We start from the raw sequence: 25,748 nt of genomic DNA on the forward strand, positions 1-25,748 counted from the left end.
CGGGACCTAACACGTCAAACCTGGCTCCAGGGTAGATATTCCATACACAGCATATCAAACAAACTAAGTAACAAACTGACGGAAAACCAACTGCAAGTACATTACTACAGGGCAGTATGTTGTCTTTCCTGTGTCTTTGTTCATTCACCTGAAATCCACTGAGTACTTAGGCTGCGCTGGGCAATGACATTTCCAGGATGACTATCTAGATATCTCTTTTGCTGGTCCTTCCCCACCTCATCACTGCCCCATGGCTAAGCTTAAATAGGACAGATAATTTATTTTTAATTAATTTACTTTTTCTGAATCGATAATACATAATTCAAAATTCACACGGGAAAAGAAATTCACATGGAACAAAAGTATATATAGAGTGGAAAGTCTCCCTCCCCCATCCTTCCAACTCCCCTGCCACTGACAACAAATGTTACCAGCTTAAAAATGCAGCTATGTAATACTTCTTCAAATTCCTAGAATTAGCCAGATCACACTATGATATTAAGCTAACCGTTTACCTGGAATATTCCCAGTGGTCACTATAAATTTAATAATTTCTCCATTTAGGTAATCAAATATCCTTAAAATACTTGTCTCCATCTGTTTTTGACATATTAAAATGACTGAGGGTTACCACTTTTTTTAATGAAAAAATGTTCATACACAGATTATGTGAATCATGGCCAGTAAGCATCAATCACTACAGAGTACTGATAGCTCACCTGGTTCCTGTCCCGGGCATTTGTGTACCTGATCTTCTGAATGAAGTAGAATATAAGCCATGCTGAAGAAATAATCATCAAAACAATAAAGGATATTGACACGAAGACTAGAGAGCCACGGCTGAAGTTCTTTGGCGGCATTCGAGTTCCAACCGCTATTGTCATTTGTACAGAGATGTTTTTCTCCAGATAACTCAAAATATCCTTACCCCTCAATTCTGTAATCATGACAGCAATAATATCTCCAGTGCCTGTAATGTAAAATAAATACATATACTCAAGTGACATTTAAAATTTATAGAACATCAAGTATATAAAAATGCTACTTAGAAAAACTACCGCAATTTTTGCTACTGTTAAGGGTCTGCAGATTCAACTTTTCAAACAAAATGCAGCTGCAGCTGGGTATGCTGGCACCAAGTGGGAACAGAAATTTGTTGTGTACTACTTAAGACTTAAACACACTTACAGCGCATAAACTGATTGCAGTGTTAAGAACCGTATTAACTTGTCTTACAACTATATTTAAAACACAGATGATTAAATCAGCCAAACGTAACAGACAATACACAACACTGTATTATACAGCAATAGAAATGTGATAAAATCATGGCAGGTTTTCACTGTAAAACCTTTACCATCTTAAAATGTTCTTTAGAGAGTCCCAACTCCTTATGAAAAGGAGAAAAACATTTATATTACAAAAATTGGTACTTTTTGCATTAAACTTTCTTACAAACATTTACAGAGCACCTATTGTGTATAGAACTAGCACAAAGAACAGAAAGAAGCAGAAGGATGAGATATATAATTTTATAATTTCACTGACTTAGCACACAAATCTGCTAATAGAGTTCCAACAGCAAAATGCCAAATGGTGATATCTTTAATCAATAACAGTTGAAACTAACTTTGCTCCTATGTGTAGACTGGACTGGAGGAAAGTTCCTTTTTCGTTTACCCCAGAACTCTTGTAGAAATTAAACCCTTCCTAAGAAATGTCCAAGCTTCAACACTTGGGACTAGTTTGGTATCAAAATACTTGCAAGCTTCTAACAGCTGCCCAGAGGTTCCACTATAGCCACCACTAACTATTTAAGTTAACTATTAGGATGTTTGTAAGCTGCTCGCCTAGGCATCCAGTTCTTTCAATTACATAAGCAGTAATACAGAAAAGGCAAGTGACTCTCCTAAGCACAGCATGAAATTCCTATCCCTTTCCTTCTGCAGAAAGGGAATAATGTCCCACTTTCTTTTAAGCAAAAAGAGAAACCTTTCTACCACAAGTCCAGCTGTCAGTGATCATCCTTTCATAAGGTGAAGCTGCCTGTGGCAACATGCAACTTTTACAATAGGCCTTCTTCCAAGAGCCCTAAGACTGTGGGGGTCAGAAGACGGAGAACAGACATTTTATTTTGGGAAAGAGAAAATTATAATTCCTTATTTAAATTTGAATAAGGTTTGTGCATATAAATGTAAACCATCAAAACAAAACTAAAACTCCCAAACTTGCCCTTTTGAAGCCTTCTTCAATGAATACTACTACTAAATATTTAGTTTATATGTTTCATTTATCATATTTAACTAAAAGGACTATCCTTGTACAATGTGCAGTCAAAAGACCATATGCAACTGAAAAGAAATTCAATAATAAAAAGTTTTATGAAAAGTATAACCCAATGGAACATATACCTTTGTATAACCTTATTCAAAATCGTGCCAGTCATTTCATCAGAATTTATCAGCAGTGTACCGGAATACTGATTAAAAATTCAAAAACAAAAAACTGCAAAATTAAAGCAAGCAACAAAGTCAACATCTAATTATCTTTCTGAAATAAGAGTTCTGATCAGTAAGTTAGAAAAAGATCATAAAATGATGCTAAACCATTTAAAATTTCCATTTAGAAACCTTAAGTGCTTTAAAAATGTTGTTCAACAGGCAATGATCTGTGGTATAAGATACCAGGTATGGCTATAAAGTAACTGAGACGGATCCCACAAACAGCACATGACAATCAGTCTCATTGCTTTATAATCACACCAGGTACAAATGGTTTTAGAAATCAGTTCTGAGGCTCCCTCGTGAAGACTCAAGCTGGAAGAGGAGCTGGGAAAGCTGTGCAGGTCGCCAAGGGAACCAGTCCATGTGATTTCATTCACATAAACAGCACTAAATGAGCACCACCTAATTTCAGCTGGAAAGCTGTTTGGGAAAAGAAGCATTTAATTATTTCAACCATCCCTTCAACAATATTTATTGACCATATACTATCATCAAGGCTCTGTAATGTTCACTTTGCAAAAAGAGTGGAAAATTACCTGCTGTGAAATAATAGAAAAGATATATATTGGGCTCTATCCCTGGTTCCTGGGACAGAGCTCCTAAAACCCTTGCAATTTCCTAAGTGACAGCACTAGGAGCATCTTTTGTTCTAATATTAGGTCTCTGACCTTGGTTCCTGACACGGAGCTCCTAAATCCCTTGGAATCCCCTGGCGGATGGGAGTGTCTTTTGTTCTAATGAGGTGAATCTTGGTGGGCTCCTGGATAGCTGCAGGACAGGGGCTGGTCACCAGAAAGACCAAGCCATGACGAGAAGCTTGGACCTTTCAGCCCCATACCCCAATCCTCTGGGGAGGGAGAGGGACTAGAGACGTGAAGCCTGCATAAAAATCCCAAAGTACGGGGGTCAGAGGGCATCCAGGTTGGTGACCACATGGAGGTGGTGGGAGGACGGCATGCCAGAGAGCCCCTCCTCACACACCTTGTCCTATGTGTCTTTTCACCTGTACTCTTTATTAAGTCCTTTAGAATAAACCTCGCGAATGTAAGGTTTCCCCTGAGATCTGTGAGTCATTCTAACAAATTTTTGGACCGGAGGAGGGGGTTGTGGGGACCTCAACTTATAGCTGGTGGGTCAGAAGTACTGGTGACAATGTGTGACTTGCAGCTGGCTTCTGAAATGGTGGCATGAGGGGGTGGCATGTCTTGTGGGACTAAGCCCTGAACTTGTGGGACCTCACGCTAACCCCAGGCAGATAGTGTCAGAATCAAATTCAATTACAGGACATCCAGCTAGTGTTATTGAAAATTGCTTGGTATAGGGAAAATGCCACAAACATCTGGTGACCAAGAGTGTCAGAAGTGAAGTTTTCTGTGTGAGGAGTAAAGGACACACACACAGGAGTGCTTTTTCCTTTACACCTGCTCCTGATTACATGAAAACTGCATCTGCTCTCAAAGGGCAAAGGAGAATTTTACAGAGACTAGAGAGAGGAGCCAAACACAGGCAGGCTCATGACGCTACCACAATGGAGGGGACTGGGAAGAGGGACAGGAAAGGAGATTAAAACACTGTCGGTCAAACAAAATGAAAAATAACTACAGCAGATCAGCAGAATACTAGCAAAGACACTAGGTTCTAAACCACTTTAGGTCATAAATCCCCTAGGAAAATCTGATGGTGGGCATCCCCTTCCAATTTCAGGAGAGATTCATGGACTTCCTCATTCCCCACCCATAAAGGCGATCTGGGCTCAAAGACCCTAATTTAAGGATTGCCTCAGACACCTGACTTTTAAAAATCTGTGACGCTTTGGCCCAGATTCTGGGGGTGGGGGGAGGATATTAATGCCAGAGAAAATGTAAGCTCAGGATAAAATTAGGGTTGGATCAAGCAGTGACAGATAAAGAGTTAAGAACTAATTAATTAGACTGTAACGATGTAAACATTTAAGGAAAGATGACAAGTATTTGGAACATTCATCACCATTCGTGCATCTGAAGCCCTTGGCAAACTATGCTAATAAATCATGAATATGGATTCAGAATCCCACGCATTTCAACATGCCCAGCGGCCAGGATTAACTTGCCAGAGATGCCAATTAAGTAAAAACCTAGTTGTGATCCCTGCTTTCACTTATTTTATTGAAAACGCTCCCCATTGTTATTCTTTATTGTGAATCTGTTTCCCCTGCTTGAGTATGGCCACTTTAAGAAACAATTCTATTCTTTTACTTCGAGAATTTTCAAGCCTGCAGAATAGTTTCAACACTACATGAACATTCATGCACTTTTTATTTAGATCTGTCAACTGGTAACACTTCACCTTTTCTGTGTGTGTTTATTTTTGCTGAACCAAGAGAGTTCGTTGCAAACATCATGACATTTCCTTCTTAAATACTTTAGCATTCTCCTAAGAACAAGGACACAATTCATCTATCATACTCAAGAAACTGAACTCTGATACCACATTGTTCTGCAATATACAGTCCACATTCAGATATTTCTGCCTGATTCTAACAATGACTCTCAGAACTGTCTAGGTTAGTTGAGTACCCAGCGCCTAATCAGGCCTTGTGGGCACTGTGCTCAGTCGTCTCTTCCTGTGAGTCTCCTCTGATCTGAAGCAGGTCCCTCAGTCACTTCTGGTCATTCATGACATTGGCCTTTTTTGATGAGTCCAGGCAATAGGTTTTAAAAATGTCCCTCGATCTGGATTTGTCTACTTGTTTCCTCATGACTAAATCTCCAAAGTAAACATTTTTGGTAGGAATGCTACACAGGTGACGCTGTGTCCTTCTAGCATGCTACATTAGGAAGCGTATGGTAGGTTTTACCTTTATTGATAAAGGAGAATTTTATCACTTGGCTAGTAATGAGCTTTCATTCAATGCTCTCAGCACCCCCAAACACCCACCTGGATTAGTTTCTATAATACTGTTTGCAAAATGGTGATTTTTCCAATGCTATAATTTCTTCTGCATTTTGTAAAGTGGTTCTGTAATCAATATTTTTCTACTTCTCTTTTCTTCCTACTAAATAAACAGAACTTCTGGGTTGGCACTTTTTCTGTTTAAAAAAAAAAAAAAAAAGAGTCCCCCTCCCCCCAACACCTAGCACTTCTATTTTTTAATGGGAAAAGGGGATAAGTGGAAAAATAGGGTCATGCTGCTATAATCTTGACTACAAAATCAATTTTCAAGGGCCAACAAAATGAACCTTAGGATTAACCTCCTTTGGCTCTGAAGTCAGAATGTCTAGGTTCAAATTCCAGCAGGATACTTAACCTCTCTGAACTTCAGTTTCTTCTTTCAAAAAATATTACCTGCAGGCTTCATGGCAGGTGCTCGGTAGATGCTATAACTTACTGAGCTTATCCTACTTGTAGTATTACTATTCACAGAAAGAAGAGGAAAGCATTCTTTGGAGGAAACCGAAAAGCCCCGATCACAAAACTCTGGAACTCCTAATTTCTCCCACCACCTCGAGAAACACTCAGGTATCTGCAGACTGACACAACCCTCCTGGCTTCCAGGAGGGTCTGGGCTTCAGCTCAGGGAGTCCCCACAGTTGGGAGGTACCAGAAATCACCACCCTCTCCCCTGACTGCCTTCATCACCCCGCTCCTGGGAATGACTCTCAGGACAAGCCCGATTTGGCCGGGGGGCTGATACTTTAACTCTAGAAAGGCAGCCACAGGAAAAGAGCAAATGAACTGTTTGAGGCACTAGGCCACACGTGGAGAAAGTGCTTGTACTGTAAGCCTTTTCACTTTTGTACTGCAAGCTTACCTACAAAATCCCATTTTAGCAGAGGTTTTATGTCTTAACAGATGAACCTGTTTGCTAAGTTCAAATCAGCTGCAAATGTTTTAAGGAATTTTAAAGCTCTTAAATAATTTTAGGAAATTTCCCATAAAAAACAGTTCAGGGGAATGCTGCATTCCCATATGAAGTGCCTGCAAAGACACTTTTATAACTTCTGGTAGGGCTATCAGTTATTCCTACAGAATTCAATGACCTCTTTATATGTAAAGCAGAATACCATATATTTTAAGCGAAAGAGGTCAAAATTCCTTTAAAGTCTAGAATGGCTGCTGCTGAAGGAACAGGTAGGTGCAGGTCAGGGGTTTTCTGTTCGATGCGATCTGTCACACTGCATGGTCTGGCCAGGTCCTGTGTTCCTGTGTCTCAATGAATCTGTTCACTTGTCCTCTGAGACCTTCTCTTCACTCTCAGTTCCACTGATCTAAGTCCTTCTCAGATGTTACTCTATAATACTTTCACTTCGTCAAACCTAGTATTCACTTCTCTTCACTGACCCCTTAAAGAATTCAAGGGAGAAAAAAAACATGTTACATTCTTTTATGAAATGAATACAGCAATAATTCTGATCAATGTGGATGACAGGTTATATAGATTTCCTGCTGAGATTTGTCAGTGGTTCTTCTAAAACATACATTTGTTGTTCAAAGCCTTTCATGTGTCCCTTCTGTCAACTAAATAAAATTCAAACTCCTTGACATTCAGGGCATTTGGGGAGACAAATGGACCTAAAGGTAACCGTCATGTGATGGTAGACACTTCTTATTGACCAAATGAAACTGTCTGTCAATGTGCCTGGAACAGTGGCTCGTGATCTAAGTGGAATGCAGAGGTGAAGTGTGGAGGAGGAGAAGTGGGAGAAAACAGAGAGAGGGCCCAAGGAACTGGAAGCTTCAACAACCCCAAATGACAGGAGGAGAGGGAGAGAAAGAGAAGACGCAATAGTCACAGAATAGGACACTGGCGTTGAGACTCAAGAGATGTAGGGACTTCCCAGGTGTCGCAGTGTTTAAGAATCTGTCGGCCAATGCAGGGGACATGGGTTCGATCTCTGGTCCGGGAAGATCCCACATGCCGCGGAGCAACTAAGCCCGTGTGCTACAACTACTGACCCTGTGCCCTATAGCCCATACACCACAACTACTGAGCCTGTGTGCTGCAACTACTGAAGCCCATGCTCCGCAACAAGAGAAGCCACCGTAATGAGAACCCTGCAACCACAATGAAGAGTAGTCCCTGCTTGCCACAACTAGAGAAAGCCCGTGTGCAGCAACAAAGACCCAATGCAGTCAATAAATAAAATCAATCAATTTATTAAAAAAAAAAAAAGAGAGAGATATAAACATTCCAGGAGATAATGAGGCCCAGGTTCCTGGTGATGTGGAATGGCCAAAGGATCTGAGGAAAGCATTTTAGGTTTAGGTGTTCCCTCGCCACATGGATTCTGAAGTTGGCCAGGATGATGGCAGGACCACATGTGGATAAGTAAGCCAGGAGTCAAGGCTTCCCTTCGAGAAGGGACAGGCAGGGATGTGAATGCCTGTGATAAAGGAGGGACACAGGGTGTGGAGCAAGAGCATGAACAGGGAAGTTCTGTCACTGAGGAAGTGCACTGGTTTGAAAGCAGCTGTACTGATTCAAGAAAATGCTAGCACCATGGGTACACAGCTTTGCCCACAAGGTTCATAACACTAACTGGAAAGTGTGCTGAATTTTGAACCTAAACCTCCTGCCCTGAGGCTGACATACAGCTTCATGTGTAAGCCTCTGAGCCATTTCAGAGTTACCTGATAATTCCTGATGCTCCTCAGCTGTCGTTTGTCCTCAAAAAGAACAAGGGTCATGTGTGTAAATACAGCTGTGTCACTTTCTTGTACAGCAAAAACTGGCACAACAGTGTAAAGCAATGATATTCCAATGAAGAGCTTAAAATAATAACAATAAAAAAAGAACAAGGGTCATGTATACATACAGCTGACTCACTTTGTTGTACAGCAAAAACTGGCACAACAATGTAAAGCAATGATATTCCAATAAAGAGCTTAAAAAAAAAAAAAAAGAACAAGGGTCTACTGAATCCTTGTTCTTTAATTCCTTGAGTAGGAAGTTCTTCAGTCTCACGCAAGTAGAGCAAAGGCTCAATACCCAGCACTCAAATGTCAGTTTCTTTTCTTCTTATACCATCTCCTGCCTATATGCGCTTATCAGGTAACCTGTTTGTGTTTTCTACATCATACAAAAGAAAAGATGTCAGGAGCAAAGACCAGCATGGAAGAGAAAGTCACTTTCTTCATTCATGTAAAGAGGCAGAAAGGTAGGAGGGTAATTAGGAAGACATACCAGACACAAAGAGAGTCATCGAATCTTTTAGTTAGAAGAGTTCTTATGGGTCATCCGCAACACAATACACGAACCCCCTATAAATTACTGACTCTGTTGGGTAACTGGTTCTAAGGTCTTTTTTATAACTAAAATCTTGACTCCTAAATGCCCATTCACAGCTCTTGATTCTTGGGAGAAACACCACTGAATAAATAAACTGTATTTCACTTATAGATGGTGTAAAATACCATCCAGTGTACGGTGCATCACTACTGTATGTATCACGAAGAAAAAAATCCTGCCAATAAACTTTACGGCGCCATCAAATATAAGAAACACCTTCCAGAATCAACAAAAATTCCTCTTCCACACAACAGTCCTTCAGACATCTTCCCTGGGGCTCCACCTCAGTCTTTTCTCCATACTAATTATTCTCAAAGTCCCAAATTATTCATTGTTTAAACAGATTTTTTAAAGAATCTACCATTTACAAGTTAGAAGTATCATATAAAAACCTCCTTTCCCCCTAAACCATTCAAGAGTAAGTTACTGGCATGATGCCACATTGCCCCCAAATATTTAGTGTGTATTCTACAAACAAAAAAACATTTATAAACAGAGTACAACCACCAAAATCAGGAAATTAACACTAATACATTACTAATCTGAGAGTCCATTACATTTACTCAATTTCCCAACAACGTCCTTTATAGCAGCCCAGATCAGAGCCATGCATTGCATTTCACTGTCACGTCTCACTAGTCTCCATCAGTCTGGAACAGTCTCTCAGACTTTGCTTGATGTTCACGACCTTGGCACTTTTGAAGTGTACAGCCCAGTTATTCTGTAGAATGTCCCTCATCCTGGATTTATCTGATGTTTCCTTGTGGCGAGACTCAGGTCATGCCCCTCTGGCAGCAACATCCCAGAAGTGATGCTGTGCTCTTTTCAGTGAACACTCCCAGGTGGCACAGTTCTGATCTATCCCATTCCTGGTGATGTTCACTTCAATCATTTCGTGAAAGTGACGTCCTCCAGGCATGTCCACTGTGAAGTTACTCTTTTTCCCCTAGTAATTACTAAGTATTCTGTAAGGAGGTATTTTGAGATTAGGTAAGTATTCCATTTATTTGACTTTTTAGGTCAGCATGAACTCAGTTATTATTTTACTTAATGGTCTAAAATACTTACTACCATTATTCATTTTGATGCTCAAACTCCAAACTGTGTTTGATAAAACACTTATAGACTTTTTTCCATCCTGTTCTTTTTTGGACATCATTTTTCAATGTCTTTTTCAATTCTTTCCGCGAAGAATGATACAATACTCCCAACGTCAAGAGCAGCATGACACGAATGTCACCCTTCATCTGAATATTATGTGCACAGGGATACAGGCCAAGCCTTCGGTATGTTTCCAGCAGCCACGGCACATGTCAGCATATGCCGAGCTTACGTGGTTGAAGTCCCAGCTGTCCTCCACTTGAACTGTTACTTAACCCAGGTCTCCACAAAACCTTGTTACTAATTTCTTTTTAACCCATGTGTGGGCTGACCTAATAAATACTTTCTTTTTGTTGTTATATATTCCCAGAGCCACCTAGTTTTGTGTCATTTTCAAGTTAAGATACTTATATTTCTGTTTTCTTACAAGTTATTTTTCATTTTTAAAAAATTTTACTGAAGTATAGTTGATTTACAATGTTATGTTAATTTTTGCTGCAAAGCAATGTGATTCAGTTATATATATATATATATATATACTTTTTCATATTCTTTTCCATTATGCTTTATCATAGGATACTGAATATAGTTCCCTGTGCTATCAGTAGGACCCTGTTGTTTCTCCATCCTATATATAATAGTTTGTATCTACTAAACCTAAACTCCCAGTCTTTCCCTCCTTCACCCCCCTCTCCCTTGGCAACCACAAGTCTGTTCTCTATGTCGCTGAGCTTGTCTCTGTTTCATAGATATGTTCATTTGTGACGTATTTTAGATTCCACATATACGTGACACCATATAGTATTAGTCTTTCTGACTTACTTTGCTTAGTATGATAATCTCTAGGTACGTCAATGTTGCTGCAAATGGCATTATTTCATTCTTTTTTATGGCTGAATAATATTCCACTGTATTTATATACTACATCTTCCTTATCCATTCATCTGTCAGACATTTAGGCTGGTTCCATGTCTTGGCTACTGTAAATAGTGCTGTATCTTTTCGAATCATAGTTTTGTCTGGGTATATGCCCAGGAGTGGGGTTGCTGGATCCTATGGCAACTCTATTTTTGGTTTTTGAGGAACCTCCATACTGTTCTCCATAGTGGCTGCACCAATTTACATTCTCACCAACAGTGTCAGAGGGTCCCTTTTCCTCCACACCCTCTCCAGCATTTATTATTTGTAGACTTTTTAATGATGGACATTCTCACTGGTGTGAGGTGGTACCTCACTGTAGTTTTGATTTGCCTTTCTCTAACAATTAGTGATGTTGAGCATCCTTCCATGTGCCTGTTGGCCATCTGGATGTCTTCTTTGGAGAAATGTCTATTTAGGTCTTCTGTCCATTTTCTGACTGGGTTGTTTGTGTTTTTGTTATTGAATTGTATGAGCTGTTTGTATATTTTGGAAATTAAGTCCCTGTTGGCTGCACCATTTGCAAATATTTTCTCCCAGTCCACAGGTTGTTTTTTCATTTTGTTTATGGTTTCCTTTGCTGTATAAAAGTTTATAAATCTGATTAGGTACAAGTTTTTTGATAAAAAATTCTTAATGAGTGGAGAAAGAATAGTTACGTACACAGTTAGGCATCCCAGTCGGGGAAGACTGAAGTTGAGAAGAAAGTAATTTATGTTAGCTTTCACATCAAGCACCAGCACTGCAAAGGCCTGACAATATGTTATTTACGTTTAAGAACTTCTAAACTCAGTGAGCTGAACCATTAAGAAAATGGACGGTGGCTGGTGTCAGCCAGGTTTCTCACTTCTGGAGTGGGACTTTACAGACAAGCAAAGGGAGGAATCTAGAGTGATCCATGGGAGAAATCTAGAGTGACTCATGTGATGTAATGGATTAGAATGTTGTGGATTAGAGCTGGAGAGCTAAGTATGAACTCACTCTCAGCTTATATAGATACAAATGGTTATATGCAGAAATGTTTATAGATATGTGCATATCCACGTATTAGTATACACACATATATTTCCTTGCTTTGTCAACTAAGGAGGCCCAGAAGCAACAAAACCTTAATAGTAATAAGTACACCTACTACCCAGAGCTTGGTTTCTAATATCATTCTCCAATAAATGGAAATGAGGGTTCCTCAGAACAATGGCTGGGACAGGACTGGGACAGGAGATATATACAAGAAGAGCCTGGAGTATCTTACAGCACCAGAAAAGAAGCAAGCGCTCGAAAAGCAAAACAAACACCCAACACCCGTGGTAATGGCAACATGTCAAAGGACACAGGAGTCAACTGAAAGAGCTCTCAATGACCAAAGCCGAAATAACCTGAGCAAAAAAATAAGCAAAGTAGTACTGTATTACAATCCGATGTATAAAATCAGTATCCGTGAGTCCATACGGATATGTAAACGACTGAATAAATTAATACACAGAGAAGTGACAAAGTACCCATGTGGAATAATTCCAAGTAAATACGTAATACTTTACCCTAAGGAGGGGAAGCTGAACTCCTCACCCCCTAAGTGTGGGCCATGCACAGTGACCTTCTGAAGAGTGTTGTATGGAAGAGAGAAAAGAGAAACTTTACAGTGGAGAAGCCTGACAAACAGCCAGGTGGTCAAAGTCAACATCAACAGTGCTCACTCATGTTGACAGTACATGATACGATGTGATGAGGATGACACTTTACCTCTGCGGTCTTCCTCCCCCAAACCCATACCCTTGGTCTAATTATGAGGAAAACAAACGAATCCCACTGAAGGACACTACAAAATACCTGAACAGTAGTCTCCAAAACCTGTCAGAGCCAACAGAAGCTTAAGGAGACACAACAACCAACTGTGAGATGGTGTCCTGGACGGGGTCCTGGAACTAAAAAGGACATTAGATAAAAACTAAAGAAACCTGAATGAAGTATGGACTTTAGTTACTAATAATGTACCAATATTGCTTCATTAATTGTAACAAACGTACCACACAAATGTAAGATGCTAGTAAGAGAAACGGGGTGCAGGGTCTATGGGATTTATTTGTAGTCTCTTGGCAATTTTTCTGTAAATGTGAATCTGTTCTAAAAGGTTTATTTTTTAGGACTCATTGTATAAAAAGGAACGACTCATCAGAAAAAAAAGAGGCTAGAAAACAAACAACACTTTTAAAGTGCTGAATTCTATATCTTATGTCCTTGAAAAGTGATGGCAAAAAAGACACTTTCAGGTAATGAATGAATGATGAGAGAATTCATCACAACAGATCTGCACTGCAAGAAATGATTAAAAAAATTATCTGGATTGAAAGAGAAATGACACCAGATGGAACGTATAACTTGTAGAAAGAAAAAAAGAACACCCGAAATGCTAATATGTGAGTAAATATAAAATCCCATCACGTTTCCCTTCATCAGTTCTTCTGTTTCCATTACCCTTACCAACAAAGGATCTCTTTTCATTCCTCCTCTTAAGGCTCTGTAGACTCAGAGTATGACAGTAGGTCTCAACAACGGCAGAAAGGCCCTCCTAGAGAGAGTGTGTCTAGAAACTCTAGGGGATTTTACACTGTTACAAACAGAGAGGGGTGCCTCTGGCATTTAGTAGGCATGGCCCTGGGAGGCTATCCTGTATTCTGTAAATACAAAGGACAATTCTGCAAAGAATTATCCTGCCCCAACACCCCTTACACTCCACCCCCTGAAAAACCTGAATTGAGGAGCACTGTAAGGCATCAATTAAGGGGTAAGGGTTGACCCTCACCAGACCTCTGACACATGCAGCCAGGCTGTATCCTCCACCTTAGCAGCTGTGCCTGTGGGATGCACTCCGAGCTTGCAAGTGTAAATCCAGGTCATTGTCATATGAACAGCTACCAAGTGAAAAACGTCTTCTGTCCTGTAACCTACGGAACTGATTTCTAAGCCTGTATTCTAAACCCCATGCAGATCCTTTACATTATTTTAGCTTCCTCCTCTTCTGCTGCTGGAGAGGAAAGGATAAGCACAAGCAAGATAAAATGGCAAATCAAGTGATGAGTCCAGACCATTTACTCAGGATGCCGAGCCTGCAATGTCTGTGTTAGACAGCAAGGCTGGAAGATAAAGTGTCTTCAGTATCTGGCAGAGGGAGGGGCTCTCTACATCCAGAGAAATAAAGGACAAATTTAGAGCTCATAGAAAAGTTTTTAAACAGAATCATGAGCAGTCATTTTTTAAAAAGCTGTTATTTTTTAAAAGCTACTGCTTACATGTTTCAGTTTGAGGTTTTTCTTGAATGCATCATATGGAAAATACAGAAGAGATATTTGCAAACTCAGGCAAAAAGATACAATTAAGACTCTACTTCCTGCTACAGCGGTACATTTAAAATGCAAGCTCAATCTTTTCTCGGGTAATTAAATCCATATTCAATTAGAATCTAAAAACTTTAAACAGTTAAAAAATGGTATGACTGTTATATTGATACTAACCATTTTCTTGATGGGCTTTAGATTTACATTAAATGGCCCAAATTGTGGATAAAGATATTTTGCAATATGTTTGTGATTTATCTTGTTTTCATGAAGTGTGATTTTTCCTATTCACAAAGTGAATATTCCATATTTTACAAAGTGTGATTTTTTTTCTATTCATTGCTAGATAATAAGTATAGAGCTACATACTTTTTTTTTTAAAGAGAATACGATGGAAAAAAGGTGAAGAGCTATTTAACTAATTCTATTCAACCAGCCAAGGGAACACTAAGAAGCATTTGATACCACTCACTGACAGAAAGATAGACAAGCAAGATTATTATTGGGTTACATGTTTATCTAAATTACTTCATCTTCCTATTAACAATGAAAAAAATGTCCACAGATTCTTACAGATACACAAATAAAACTATAAAAGAAATCTTCAATTTGACAATGATCTGACACAATTTATGACTGTTAAACAGTAAAGTCTGTATCAATTTTTAAAAGCCAGGAAAATAAGTCCTTGACTTTCAGACAAATGTGCATTATTTTAAACTATCCAAGAGCCCATAACTTCCCGTTTATACTACCACATATCTGTTAACTATATTACAAAGAACTTATTCTGCCAACTAGAGGTAACAAATAAAACCACAAATGGAGCGGTCTTTCCTGTCAATGATGTCATGGACACTGTGCCAGAAAAGATGTCCTTCAGTCACCAGATGAAGGGCATTCATTAGAACAAACATGAACAAGCTCTTGAAACATCACTGACAAGGCAAGAAAACGAAACACTTTTTATACTTAACAATGTGGAGTTTAAAAATTAGTTACAAAATATATCCTTAAATGGAAAGAAAGCTTAACAAAGCTAAATGTCTTCAGGAAATCATTTCAATGTAGCACATACTTATTTTGTTCAAGGTATTTTGCTGACCACTGCAGAGAATAGAAAGATAAGACATCAACTTTAACTTAAAGAAAACTGCAGTCTTCTCTCTACTGCCAGTCTAGTATGCAAATGATAACAACAGAAAAGCAAAATGACAGTACTGTCAAGAGGTACAAAAAAGACACCATGAAGACTGTAGGGGCCTTGGATAGTAAACTCACTGAAGGTGTGACCTAGGGGTCTTTTTTTCAACTCTCACCAGTTCATATTAGTTCACATTACAATGCAAAGCACAAAGTTTTCTTTTCTCAAATGAAGGGTAGATAGAATTGACAAGTGAGCAAGGAAGGGCTAAAACATGGATCTCTGGGTCTACCCCTTGGGATGTGGAGTTATGAGTCATTGGGGGAATCTAGTGACTCAGATGGAAAGGTCCTTGAACCTCACGTAGAAACAGGAAAAGAAGGGGCTCTATGGAGGGAGAGAGAAGCAGTGACACATTAATGAGCCAGGAAAACAAGCGGTTCTCAGATCATAAAGATTTTTCATGTTGTCCTCCACAATAGGGATTCATGGCCTTTCAGAGACTTAGATTTAGAGACGAAAGAGGTCCTCCCACACAGGAGGCAACGTGGCCTACATCACAGAAGAGGTCAGAGAAAAATCTGAGACTAAAACCTAGCTTTCTTGTCTTTACCTATTTCTCAAAGCAAGATCTGTGGGCCAGTGGCATTAGCATCACCTGGAAACATTAAAAATACAGAATCTCAGGCTATATCCCAGACCTACAGAGCTCCCAGGAGATCCACACGCACATCAAAGTGTGAAGAGTATTGCAGAGCACGTATCTGGATGTGAAATTACTGGATCACAATGTATGAGTTCTTAATATCAGATGGTGCTAAACTTCTCTGCAATGTATTACCACTTCACTGTCTCACATTATTCGCTCTAATTTTCTGCACATCTAATTACAGCACAAAGCCATTTCCTATCATTCTTACATTCCATCTGCCTTACGAAGGTTCCATTTCCTAAGAATATGCCCTCAGACTCTATCCTTACATTTCCTTATCTGTGTCATTACATACTAAAATGTGATAAAATGGTTACATGGTCAAATAAACTTGGGAAACCATAAGTTAATTAATTAAAACACATCTTTAAGACTTCTCAGAGACCTCAGTATGTCTTATTAGGAGCTTCTAAAGGTGGAATACTTTTCAAGCATTTTCTAAAACTTATCTTATCATTTACCTTTTTTCCTCCATGGGTCATCTATGGAACATACCTGGATATACTAACATTTCAAGGAACACGGATAGGAAATCCATGTTAATTGATAGAGAATTCCCTCCTTTTTTAAACAAAAATCATTAAAAAATTCAATGCCCTCTCTTATAATCCCCAGATCTTCTCATACTTAAAAGGCTTTCATTCTCACTACTTCTCTGTGGTTCTGTGCATGTGGTTCTTTCACAGAGAAAGAAAAATACATTCTGCTCAATTGAATTTCTCCCTATCCATGTTTCTTCATATTTTCAGTACGAAGAAATCGGTAAGGAATGATTAGGCCCAAAATTTCAGTTTTTCTTCCCTCTAAGACAGCCAAGGAGAGCAAACTGGCACCTGCTCTGAGACCTAAGCATTTTTTTTTTCAATTGGAGTATAGTTGATTTACAATGTTGTGTTAGTTTCAGGTGTATAGCAAAGTGAATCAGCTATATATATACATATATTCAGTAGAGTTCCTTGTGCTATATAGTAAGTCCTTATTAGTTTTATATATAGTAGTGTGTATATGTCAATCCCAATCTTTCAATTTACCTACCCCCTTACCCCCAGTAATCATAAGTTTGAAAAACTACTGTCTTGAATCCTGTGTTCCCACACACAATGTCCTGAAAAATCAGACTGACCCTTAATTTTCTTTCTGTTTTCCTGAAGAAATGAAAAGTGACCTCTGGATAGGGCAAATCACACACTTTTTCTATTTTATTTTTTATATTTTTCTTTAGTTTCAGTTCTCATACAATGAGCATGTGTTACCTTAGCAATTAGAAATATATATATTTTAGTTCTAAAACAACTTGGAGGGAAGAAAACAAGGCAGAGCAATAAAATTTAAATCCGTCTGCATTACTCATCAAGATAAACACAAAAGTATCAATGACCCTCAATTAGGGTGAGATCCTTGCAAGATAACTGTCTAAAAATTGATTATGTAAATATTAACTATATGATTAAAAAGTTAATTCTTTAAATAAGTCATTAATCTTTAAAATTTTTATGAATGCGGAATTAAAGTTTATCTAGGTTTCAACTTTAAGAGAGAGACTGCTGAGTTGAAAGAACACCAAAAAAACCTGTGTCTAAGCCTCTCTTCTGCTGGCCCCTGCCTGCTTCAGTCTCCTGGTCTGTAAGTGGGAGAGTACCTATAGCATATGTGGTTATGGTGAGGACTGCCTAAGAAAATATACAAAAAAGGGGCTCCTCTACATCATATATCATCAGAGAAACAAAAAGCAAAGCAGCCTATTACAATGGCCAAAATACAAAAACTGACAACACTAAATGCTGGTGAGGAAGTGGAGCTACAGGAACTCCCATTCACTGATGGGAGGAATACAAAATGGTACTGGAAGACAGTTTGACGGTTTCTTACAAAACTACACATCCTCTTACCATAAAACTCAGCAATCATACTCCTTGGTATTTATCCAAGGGAGCTGAAAACTTATGTCCACACAAAGACATGCACATGGATGTTTAGGGTGGCTTTATTCATAACTGCCTAAACCTAGAAGCAACCAAGATGTCTTTCAGTAGGTGACTTGATAAATAAACAGTGGTACATTCAGACAATGGAATATTATTATTCAACATTCAAAAGAAATGAGCTATCAAGCCATGAAAAGACATGAAGGAAACCTAAATGCATATTATTAAGTGAAAAAAGCCAGTCTGAAAAAAGCCCAGGTTTTGCTGGGAATATAAAATTGCTCTAAAAAATAAAGTCTATTAAAAACCAAAAAAGCTCATGACCATATAGTGCTTGACATATATACATTACAGCTCAAAAAACTGTAACTACTGTTATTAAAACAAGTACATCAGAAATACCCTAAATGCTTCCACAAGAAATGAAGAAATACTGTTACTACTGTAATTATAAAAATTACTAAGTCAGTTCCAACATTTCTCCTGATAAGATAAAAGTACCTTCTCAAACACGTAATCCTTAAGAATCCATGATATAACTTGGATGAATGAGTTGAAATCTAATATATCATTTTTCAAAGTTATCAAGTGAAATGTAAAATGACTAAGGATTCAGTCACAGCCAGTTACTTAATAAGTGCACATTTTACAGGCTTTTATGGTCATTATTTCCTTAAAAAAAGGAAAAAGTTCAACTAAAGGAAAAAAGACATGCATCTCAACAAACAAATGGCAATACCAAAAATAAATATGATCAGAGAATTATGTGGGAAATGATATGGTTTCAGCAAGAGGTAGAATGCCCACCTACAAAGAAATAATTTCTCAGAGGAAAAACAAAAATCTACAATTTCCTTTTTTTGTTTACCTGGGTGAGTCATGGTGACTGGCTCCTCTTTGGATTTATTATTGTAGATGACTACAGCAACTGCATTGTGGAAAGCAGCCCGTGATATTTTCTCTTTAAAGGTACAATTTCCCCGCTGCAGCAAGGCAATCCACTGTTTGATGTTAGGAGGGACAAAGAACCGTGTTTGAGGATCACAGCCCAGATGATCAGCAACTAAATAGGTGAGAAAAGAAAACAAACAAACATTAATTTCTTCCTCAAATAAATGAAATTAATCAAGTCTTCATCAAAGTGTTTGACTATTCTCTGGGTACCACAGAGCTCTAAAGCACTTCAAGCAGCTCACTGCCAGCAGAGCTATAAATACATCCACAAAGGACAATGCAATGACTCTGAATCTGTATCTGCACAGGGAGAGAGATGCTCCATTAAAATGTTACCTGTAATGCAAATTAAAACCGTGAAAAATTCTGTTAACTTTATAGATGGACAAAAATATAAAAGACCAATAATATCCAATGTAGGTTGGTGAAGAGAGCAGGAAAAAAAGGCAAATGCAGAGAACCCCAGAAACCCAAGTGACTGAGCTACCCTGACCTCTGCTCATTCATCTGCAGTTACTCATCTCTTGATCCCCATTTCCCACCATCACCATAAGGAGACTGACTTTGCTTGGGGTAAATAAGGAAGCCAAACTAATCTTTGGTTCAGTTACAAAGTAGTCTTGTTGAAATTCAAGCATGCCTGAACAAATTTCTCAAGTGTCAAAGGAAATTAGAAAAGTTCAGGCCTGTATTTGAAAGTTTAAATTAGCTAAAATAACATGAAGCTAGAATAAATAGATTATTCCTCTAACTTACATTTATTGGTAAATATTACTCTACAATTTCACATTAGGATACATATATTAATTTACTATATTCACTTGTCTAACAAGATACACAAAGACACCAAAACTATCCCTTGGGACAGTAAATTACATGGTCATTGTCCTAGATTTGGAGGGACAGTTTTTTCAAGTACATTTAAATTTGTAGGGGAAGCTCATCAATTTTTGATTCTGCAACTATAGTAATCAAAGCTCTGGCACTCTCTGCAAATCTTAAGAAGCCACCACTGGTTGCTCTTTCCACTCCCCATCCTCACATTTATAACAGGTTAAAATGAAAAGGGAAGGGCAGTTCAGAAGGAGGAAAAAAGTCACAAATGTTATTTTGAAGACTGCAGGTATGCAGTGTCAGAGGACGGTGGGTACTAGTCCTCCTGGAGCCAGTCACTGCCAGCACTTCAAGGGCTGAGAGGGAGGGATGGAGAGGAACACAGCACAAAAGGGTAACATTAGAAGCAAATAAATAATGAAAATACTAAATAAATATTAATCAATAACAAAGTGTATAAAGAGACAACACCAGCGGGGAAATGTTTGCTTTCTACACCCCGGAAAAAGCACACTGTTTAGCAACAGAAATGAAATGCTTACACTACTGAAAGAAACTGTAAAATGTAGAGATGTCACTAACTTCAGAGAAATGCTACATCTATCATTCCCACTTAAATAATAGCTTTCCCCTAATTCTCTTGTTATCACGGTGATGGATGGCAACGAGAGCATATTTGCTACCAGAGGTCTCCTAACAAATAGTAAGTGGGAGATAAATGATTTCACAAATTGTCATGACTGAGATTGTCAACAACTATGACTCACCCTTTCCCTTAAAGTTTCTGCACTCTGAAACTTTAGTCCTTTCTCAGTCAAATTAAACAGAGAGAAAAAAGCTTATGTCGTGATTTCAGTAGTCAACTACTGAAAGACACAGTCAAGGCATCATGAAACTTTGAAATCCTGAAACAGACTGTTTACTTTCAGTAATATCTGTTTCACAAATAATTATGCTGTTTAGGAATATAAGCATTTAGTCACTGTGTGATGATAACCTCACAGTCTTGGGAAAACTTTCAAGAATATCTAAAGAGATCTGTATGCTTGTCTTCTGTGAAACATTCACTAATTTTCCTGTGACTTATCTGGTCCTCCCTGTGACTTCTTACACACTCACAGGGTAGTAAAGAGAAACAACATAGTTATGGAATCAGCAAGACCTGGGGTCCAAATTCTAGATCAGCCATCTATTAGCTGAGCACTGTCACACGTTCAATTTTCTGATCTTCAATTTCTACTAATTTATAAAGACTGTATGTGTCAATCCCAATCTTCCAATTTGGGACTGACACATACACACTACTATATATAAGATAGATAACTAATAAGGACCTACTGTATAGCAGAGGGAACTCTATTCAACAGTGTAATGCCTTATATGGGAAAAGAATCTAAAAAAGAGTGGATATATGTATTTCTAGAACAGATTCACTTTGCTGTACACCTGAAACTAACACAACATTGCAAATCAATTATACCCCAATAAAAATTAAAAAAAAAAAAGACAAATAGAATTCTTACCTCACCAGAGTTATGTGTGTGAAAAAGTCTATGATTCCTCTGCCACTGAGTGCCAAAAGAATTTTCTTTCCCTTAGTTTTCTTTCCCTTAGTTTTCTGGGTGCCACCCTACCTTGGCCCAGTGATCCAGTATGGTGTCATGGGGATTTTCTACACAGAGGTGTGTGACGTCTACCCACAGCCTGGCAGCACACCTCCACCCCAAATCCCTGGCTCCTAATAGCTACCACTCCCATTTCATTCTTTCTCCCTGATGCTCTGACAGTATCATTGTCCACTGAGAAGAACAGCAATTCACTAATAGTCACAATGTCTGAAACGGAAAAGACACACCAAGGGGTGCAATAACAGAGCAAAATCAAACACACTGAAGGAAAACTTTAAAATTCTCTTAAGTAATGTCCGCCCACTAAGAACAGATTCTATGAACAACTGCATCATCAAAACAAATTCCAACAACAGACTGTATGGGCAAAAGAACGTTCCTGTTCCCCCCAATCTGTCCAAATCATCACTCACAAAAGGTCTCTGAAAACACTTGTATCAGTAAGAATATAATATGCAATAATAAGAAATTCAAGTTCTTGTTCAAGGAAGTAGTTATCATTATTCAGAAAAAGAAAATGAGGTTTTCATAATCACTTAGCACCATGGTATGCTTATTTTATCTATTTATTCTTTTCTGTAATTAAAAAATAACTTGAACAATGAAAACAATGTCAATGGCTCGAAAACAATTTCCCAAGAAAACTGATGACTGACTGTGATTAAGTGGCGCTACTTCAAAATTTATTGCCAGTTGTTTATACTTGAAGCAATTTATTAAGTGAAGACAAGGTAGTATGGCATAAAAGATCCATGAAGCAGTAATTTTTTTTCATTAAAAGTCATAATGAAACTGTGAAATTACAGGTGATATAAAATATTAAAGTATTTAAAGTTTTATTTGTCAATTATACCTCAGTAAATCTGGAAAAAAAACTTTACACTAATGAAAAATTTAACTTCAGTTTTTTTCTGTATGGCCTTTCCTGTTGAGTCTAGAAATAGTAATGAGACTTTTATTTATTCCTTGACAAGAACCAAACAATTCTGGGTAGGAACAACTGTGGAATCCTCACCTCAATGAATGTTAACTTAAATGCTCAGCAACGTATTAAATACCGAAGAGAAATAAAACAGAACCAAACACCTTGGTCTTAAATGTTAAAAAACCATTAAACACAATGAGGAGGCATGCCTGGCACAGAAATTAAATACCAACAAGGCAGTTTAACGTGCCAATACAGAGTGCTTAGAAATTTAGGAAAGGGAGAGCAGTATCAAGAAAAACTGTACTTCTGCAGCCTGTGGAACGAAAAACCACAGTTACAGAAAGATAGAGAAAATGAAAAGGCAGGGGACCTTGTACCAGATGAAGGAACAAGATAGAACCCCAGAAAAACAACTAAATGAAGTAGAGATAGTCAATCTTCCACAAAAAGAATTCAGAATAATGACAGTGAAGATGATCCAGGACTTTGAAAAAAGACTAGATGCAAAGAGCAAAAAGGTGCAAGAAAAGTTTAACAAAGACCTAGAAGAATTAAAGAACCAACCCGGGGGTGGGGGGCAGGGGCGGGCGAAGGGGAAGCTGCAACGAAGTGAGAGAGTAGCACTGACATATACGCACTACCAAATATAAAACAGATAGCTAGTGGGAAGCTGCTGCATAGCACAGGGAGATCAACTCGATGCTTGGTGATAACCTAGAGGGGTGGGATAGAGAGGGTGGGAGGGAGGCTCAAGAGGGAGAGGATATGGGGATATATGTATAAATATAGCTGATTCACTTTGTCGTACAGCAACAGCTGGCACAACAGTGTAAAGCAATTATATTCCAATAAAGAGCTTAAAAAAAAAAAAAAGAACAAACAAACAGAGATAAGCAACACAATAACTGAAATGAAAAATACACTAGAAGGAACTAATGGCAGATTAACTGAGGCAGAAGAATGGATAAGTGGCCTGGAAGACAGAATGGTGAAAATCACTGATGTGGAAAAGAATAAAGAAAAAAGAATGAAAAGAAATGAAGACAGCCTAAGAGACCTCTGGGACAATGTTAAACACACCAACATTCGCATTATAGGGGTCCCAAGAAGGAGAAGAAAGAGAGAAAGGACCTGAGAAAATATTTGAAGAGATTACACTTGAAAAACTCCCGAACATGGGAAAGGAAATAGCCACCCAAGTCTAGGAAGCACAGAGAGTCCCAGGCAGGATAAACCCAAGGAGAAACATGCCAAGGCACATAGCAGTCAAATTGACAAAAATTAAAGACAAAGAAAAATTATTAAAAGCAACAAAGGAAAATTGACAAATAACATACAAGGGAACTCCCATAAGGTTAACAGCTGATTTCTCAGCAGAAACTCTGCAAGCCAGAAGGGAGTGGCATGATATATTTCAAGTGATGAAAGGGAAGGACCTACAACGAAGAATACCCTACCCAGCAAGCGTCTCATTCAGATTTGACGGAGAAATCAAAAGCTTTACAGACAAGCAAAAGCTAAGAGAACTCAGCACCACCAAACCAGCCCCACAACAAATGCTAAAGGAGCTCCTCTAAGTGGGAAACACAAGAGAAGAAAAGGACCTACAAAAGCAAAAACAAAACAATTTTGAAAATGGTAATGGGAACATACATAACAATAATTACCTTGAATATAAATAGACGAAATTCTCCAACCAAAAGACACACACTGGCTGAATAAATACAAAAACAAGACCCACATATATGCTGTCCACAGGAGACCCACTTCAGACCTAGGGGCATATACAGACTGAAAGTGAGGGGATGGAAAAAGATATTCCATGCAAATGGAAATCAAAAGAAAGCTGCAGTAGCAATACCCATATCAGATAAAATAGACCTTAAAATAAAAAATGTTGCAAGAGACAAGAAAGGACACTACGTAATAATCAAGGGATCAATCCAAGAAGAGGAGATAACAATTATACATATATGTGCACCCAATATAGGAGCACCTCAATACATAATGCAAATGCTAACAACTATAAAAGAGGAAGTCAAAAATAACACAATCATAGTGGGGGACTTTAACACCCCACTTACACCAATGGACAGATCATCCAGACAGAAAATTAATAAGGAAACATAAGCTTTAAATGACACAATAGACCAGCAAGATTTAACTGATATTTATAAGACATTCCATCCAAAGACAGCAGATTATACTTTCCTCTCAAGTGCACACGGAACATTCTCCAGGATACATCACATTGTGGGTCACAAATCAAGCCTTGGTAAATTTAAGAATATTGAAATCATATTAAGCATCTTTTGACCACAACGTTATGAGATTAGAAGTCAAATACAGGAAAAAAACTAAAAAACAAACACATGGAGGCTAAACAATATGCTACTAAATAACCAACAGATCACTGAAGAAATCAAAGAGAAAATCAAAAAATACCTAGAGACAAATGACAATGAAAACACAACGATCCAAAATCTATGGGATGCAGCAAAGGCAGTTCTAAGAGGGAAGTTTATAGCAATACAATCCTACCTCAAGAAATAAGAAAAATCCCAAATAAACAATCTAATCTTACACCTAAAGAAACTAGAGAAAGAATAACAAACAAAACCCAAAGTCAGTAGGAGGAGAGAAATCATAAAGATCAGAGCAGAAATAAAAGAAACAGAAACAAAACAATATCAAAGATCAGTAAAACTAAAAGCTGCTTCTTTGAGAAGATAAACAAAATTGATAAATCTTTAGCCAGACTCATCAAGAAAAAGCGGGAGAGGACTCAAATCAATAAAATTAGAAATGAAACAGAAGTTACAACCGACACCGCAGAAATAAAACGCATCATAAGAGACTATCACAAGCAACTATATGCCAATCAAATGGACAACCTGGAAGAAATGGACAAATTCTTAGAAAGGTATAAGCTTCCAAGGAAGAAATAGAATCAGGAAGAAATAGAAAATATGAATGGACCAATCACAAGGATGGAAATTGAAACTGTGATTAAAATTCTTCTAACAAACAAAAGTCCAGGACCAGATGACTTCACAGGTGAATTCTATCAAACATTCAGACAAGAGCTAACACCCATCCTTCTCAAACTCTTCCAAAAAGCTGTAGATGAACGAACACTCCTAAACTTATTCTACGAGGCCATCATCAACCTGATGCCAAAACCAACAAACATACCACAGAAAAGAAAATTACAAACCAATATCACTGATGAATTTGGATGCAAATACCCTCAACAAAAGACTAGCAAACAGAATCCAACAACATATAAAAAGGATCATACACCATGATCAAGTGGGATTTATCCCAGGGATGCAAGGATTCTTCAGTATACACAAATCAAGCAATGTAATACACTATATTAACAAATAGAAGAATAAAAACCATATGATCATCTTAATAGATGCAGAAAAAGCTTTTGACAAAATTCAACACCCATTTATAATAAAAACTCTCCAGAAGGTGGGCATAGAGGGAACCTA

The 25,748-nt window shown here is 38.1% G+C and overlaps 1 protein-coding gene across 5 annotated transcripts in view; it reads right to left on the reverse strand.

Annotated features, from left to right (window-relative positions):
- RNF130 (ring finger protein 130) overlaps positions 1 to 25,748 on the reverse strand; it is a 136,273-nt gene that overhangs the window by 78,654 nt on the left and 31,871 nt on the right. For all 5 annotated transcript variants that reach the window (XM_057708079.1, XM_057708082.1, XM_057708078.1 and 2 more), the window contains exons 2-3: positions 18,773 to 18,967; positions 720 to 970 (exon numbers count right to left, since the gene is read on the reverse strand). In XM_057708079.1, the coding sequence (XP_057564062.1) occupies positions 720 to 970; positions 18,773 to 18,967 (446 nt within the window). The remainder of the gene's footprint in view (positions 1 to 719; positions 971 to 18,772; positions 18,968 to 25,748) is intronic.

Source organism: Hippopotamus amphibius, chromosome 15 (genome assembly GCF_030028045.1).
Source record: "Hippopotamus amphibius kiboko isolate mHipAmp2 chromosome 15, mHipAmp2.hap2, whole genome shotgun sequence".
Lineage (NCBI taxonomy): Eukaryota > Metazoa > Chordata > Mammalia > Artiodactyla > Hippopotamidae > Hippopotamus > Hippopotamus amphibius.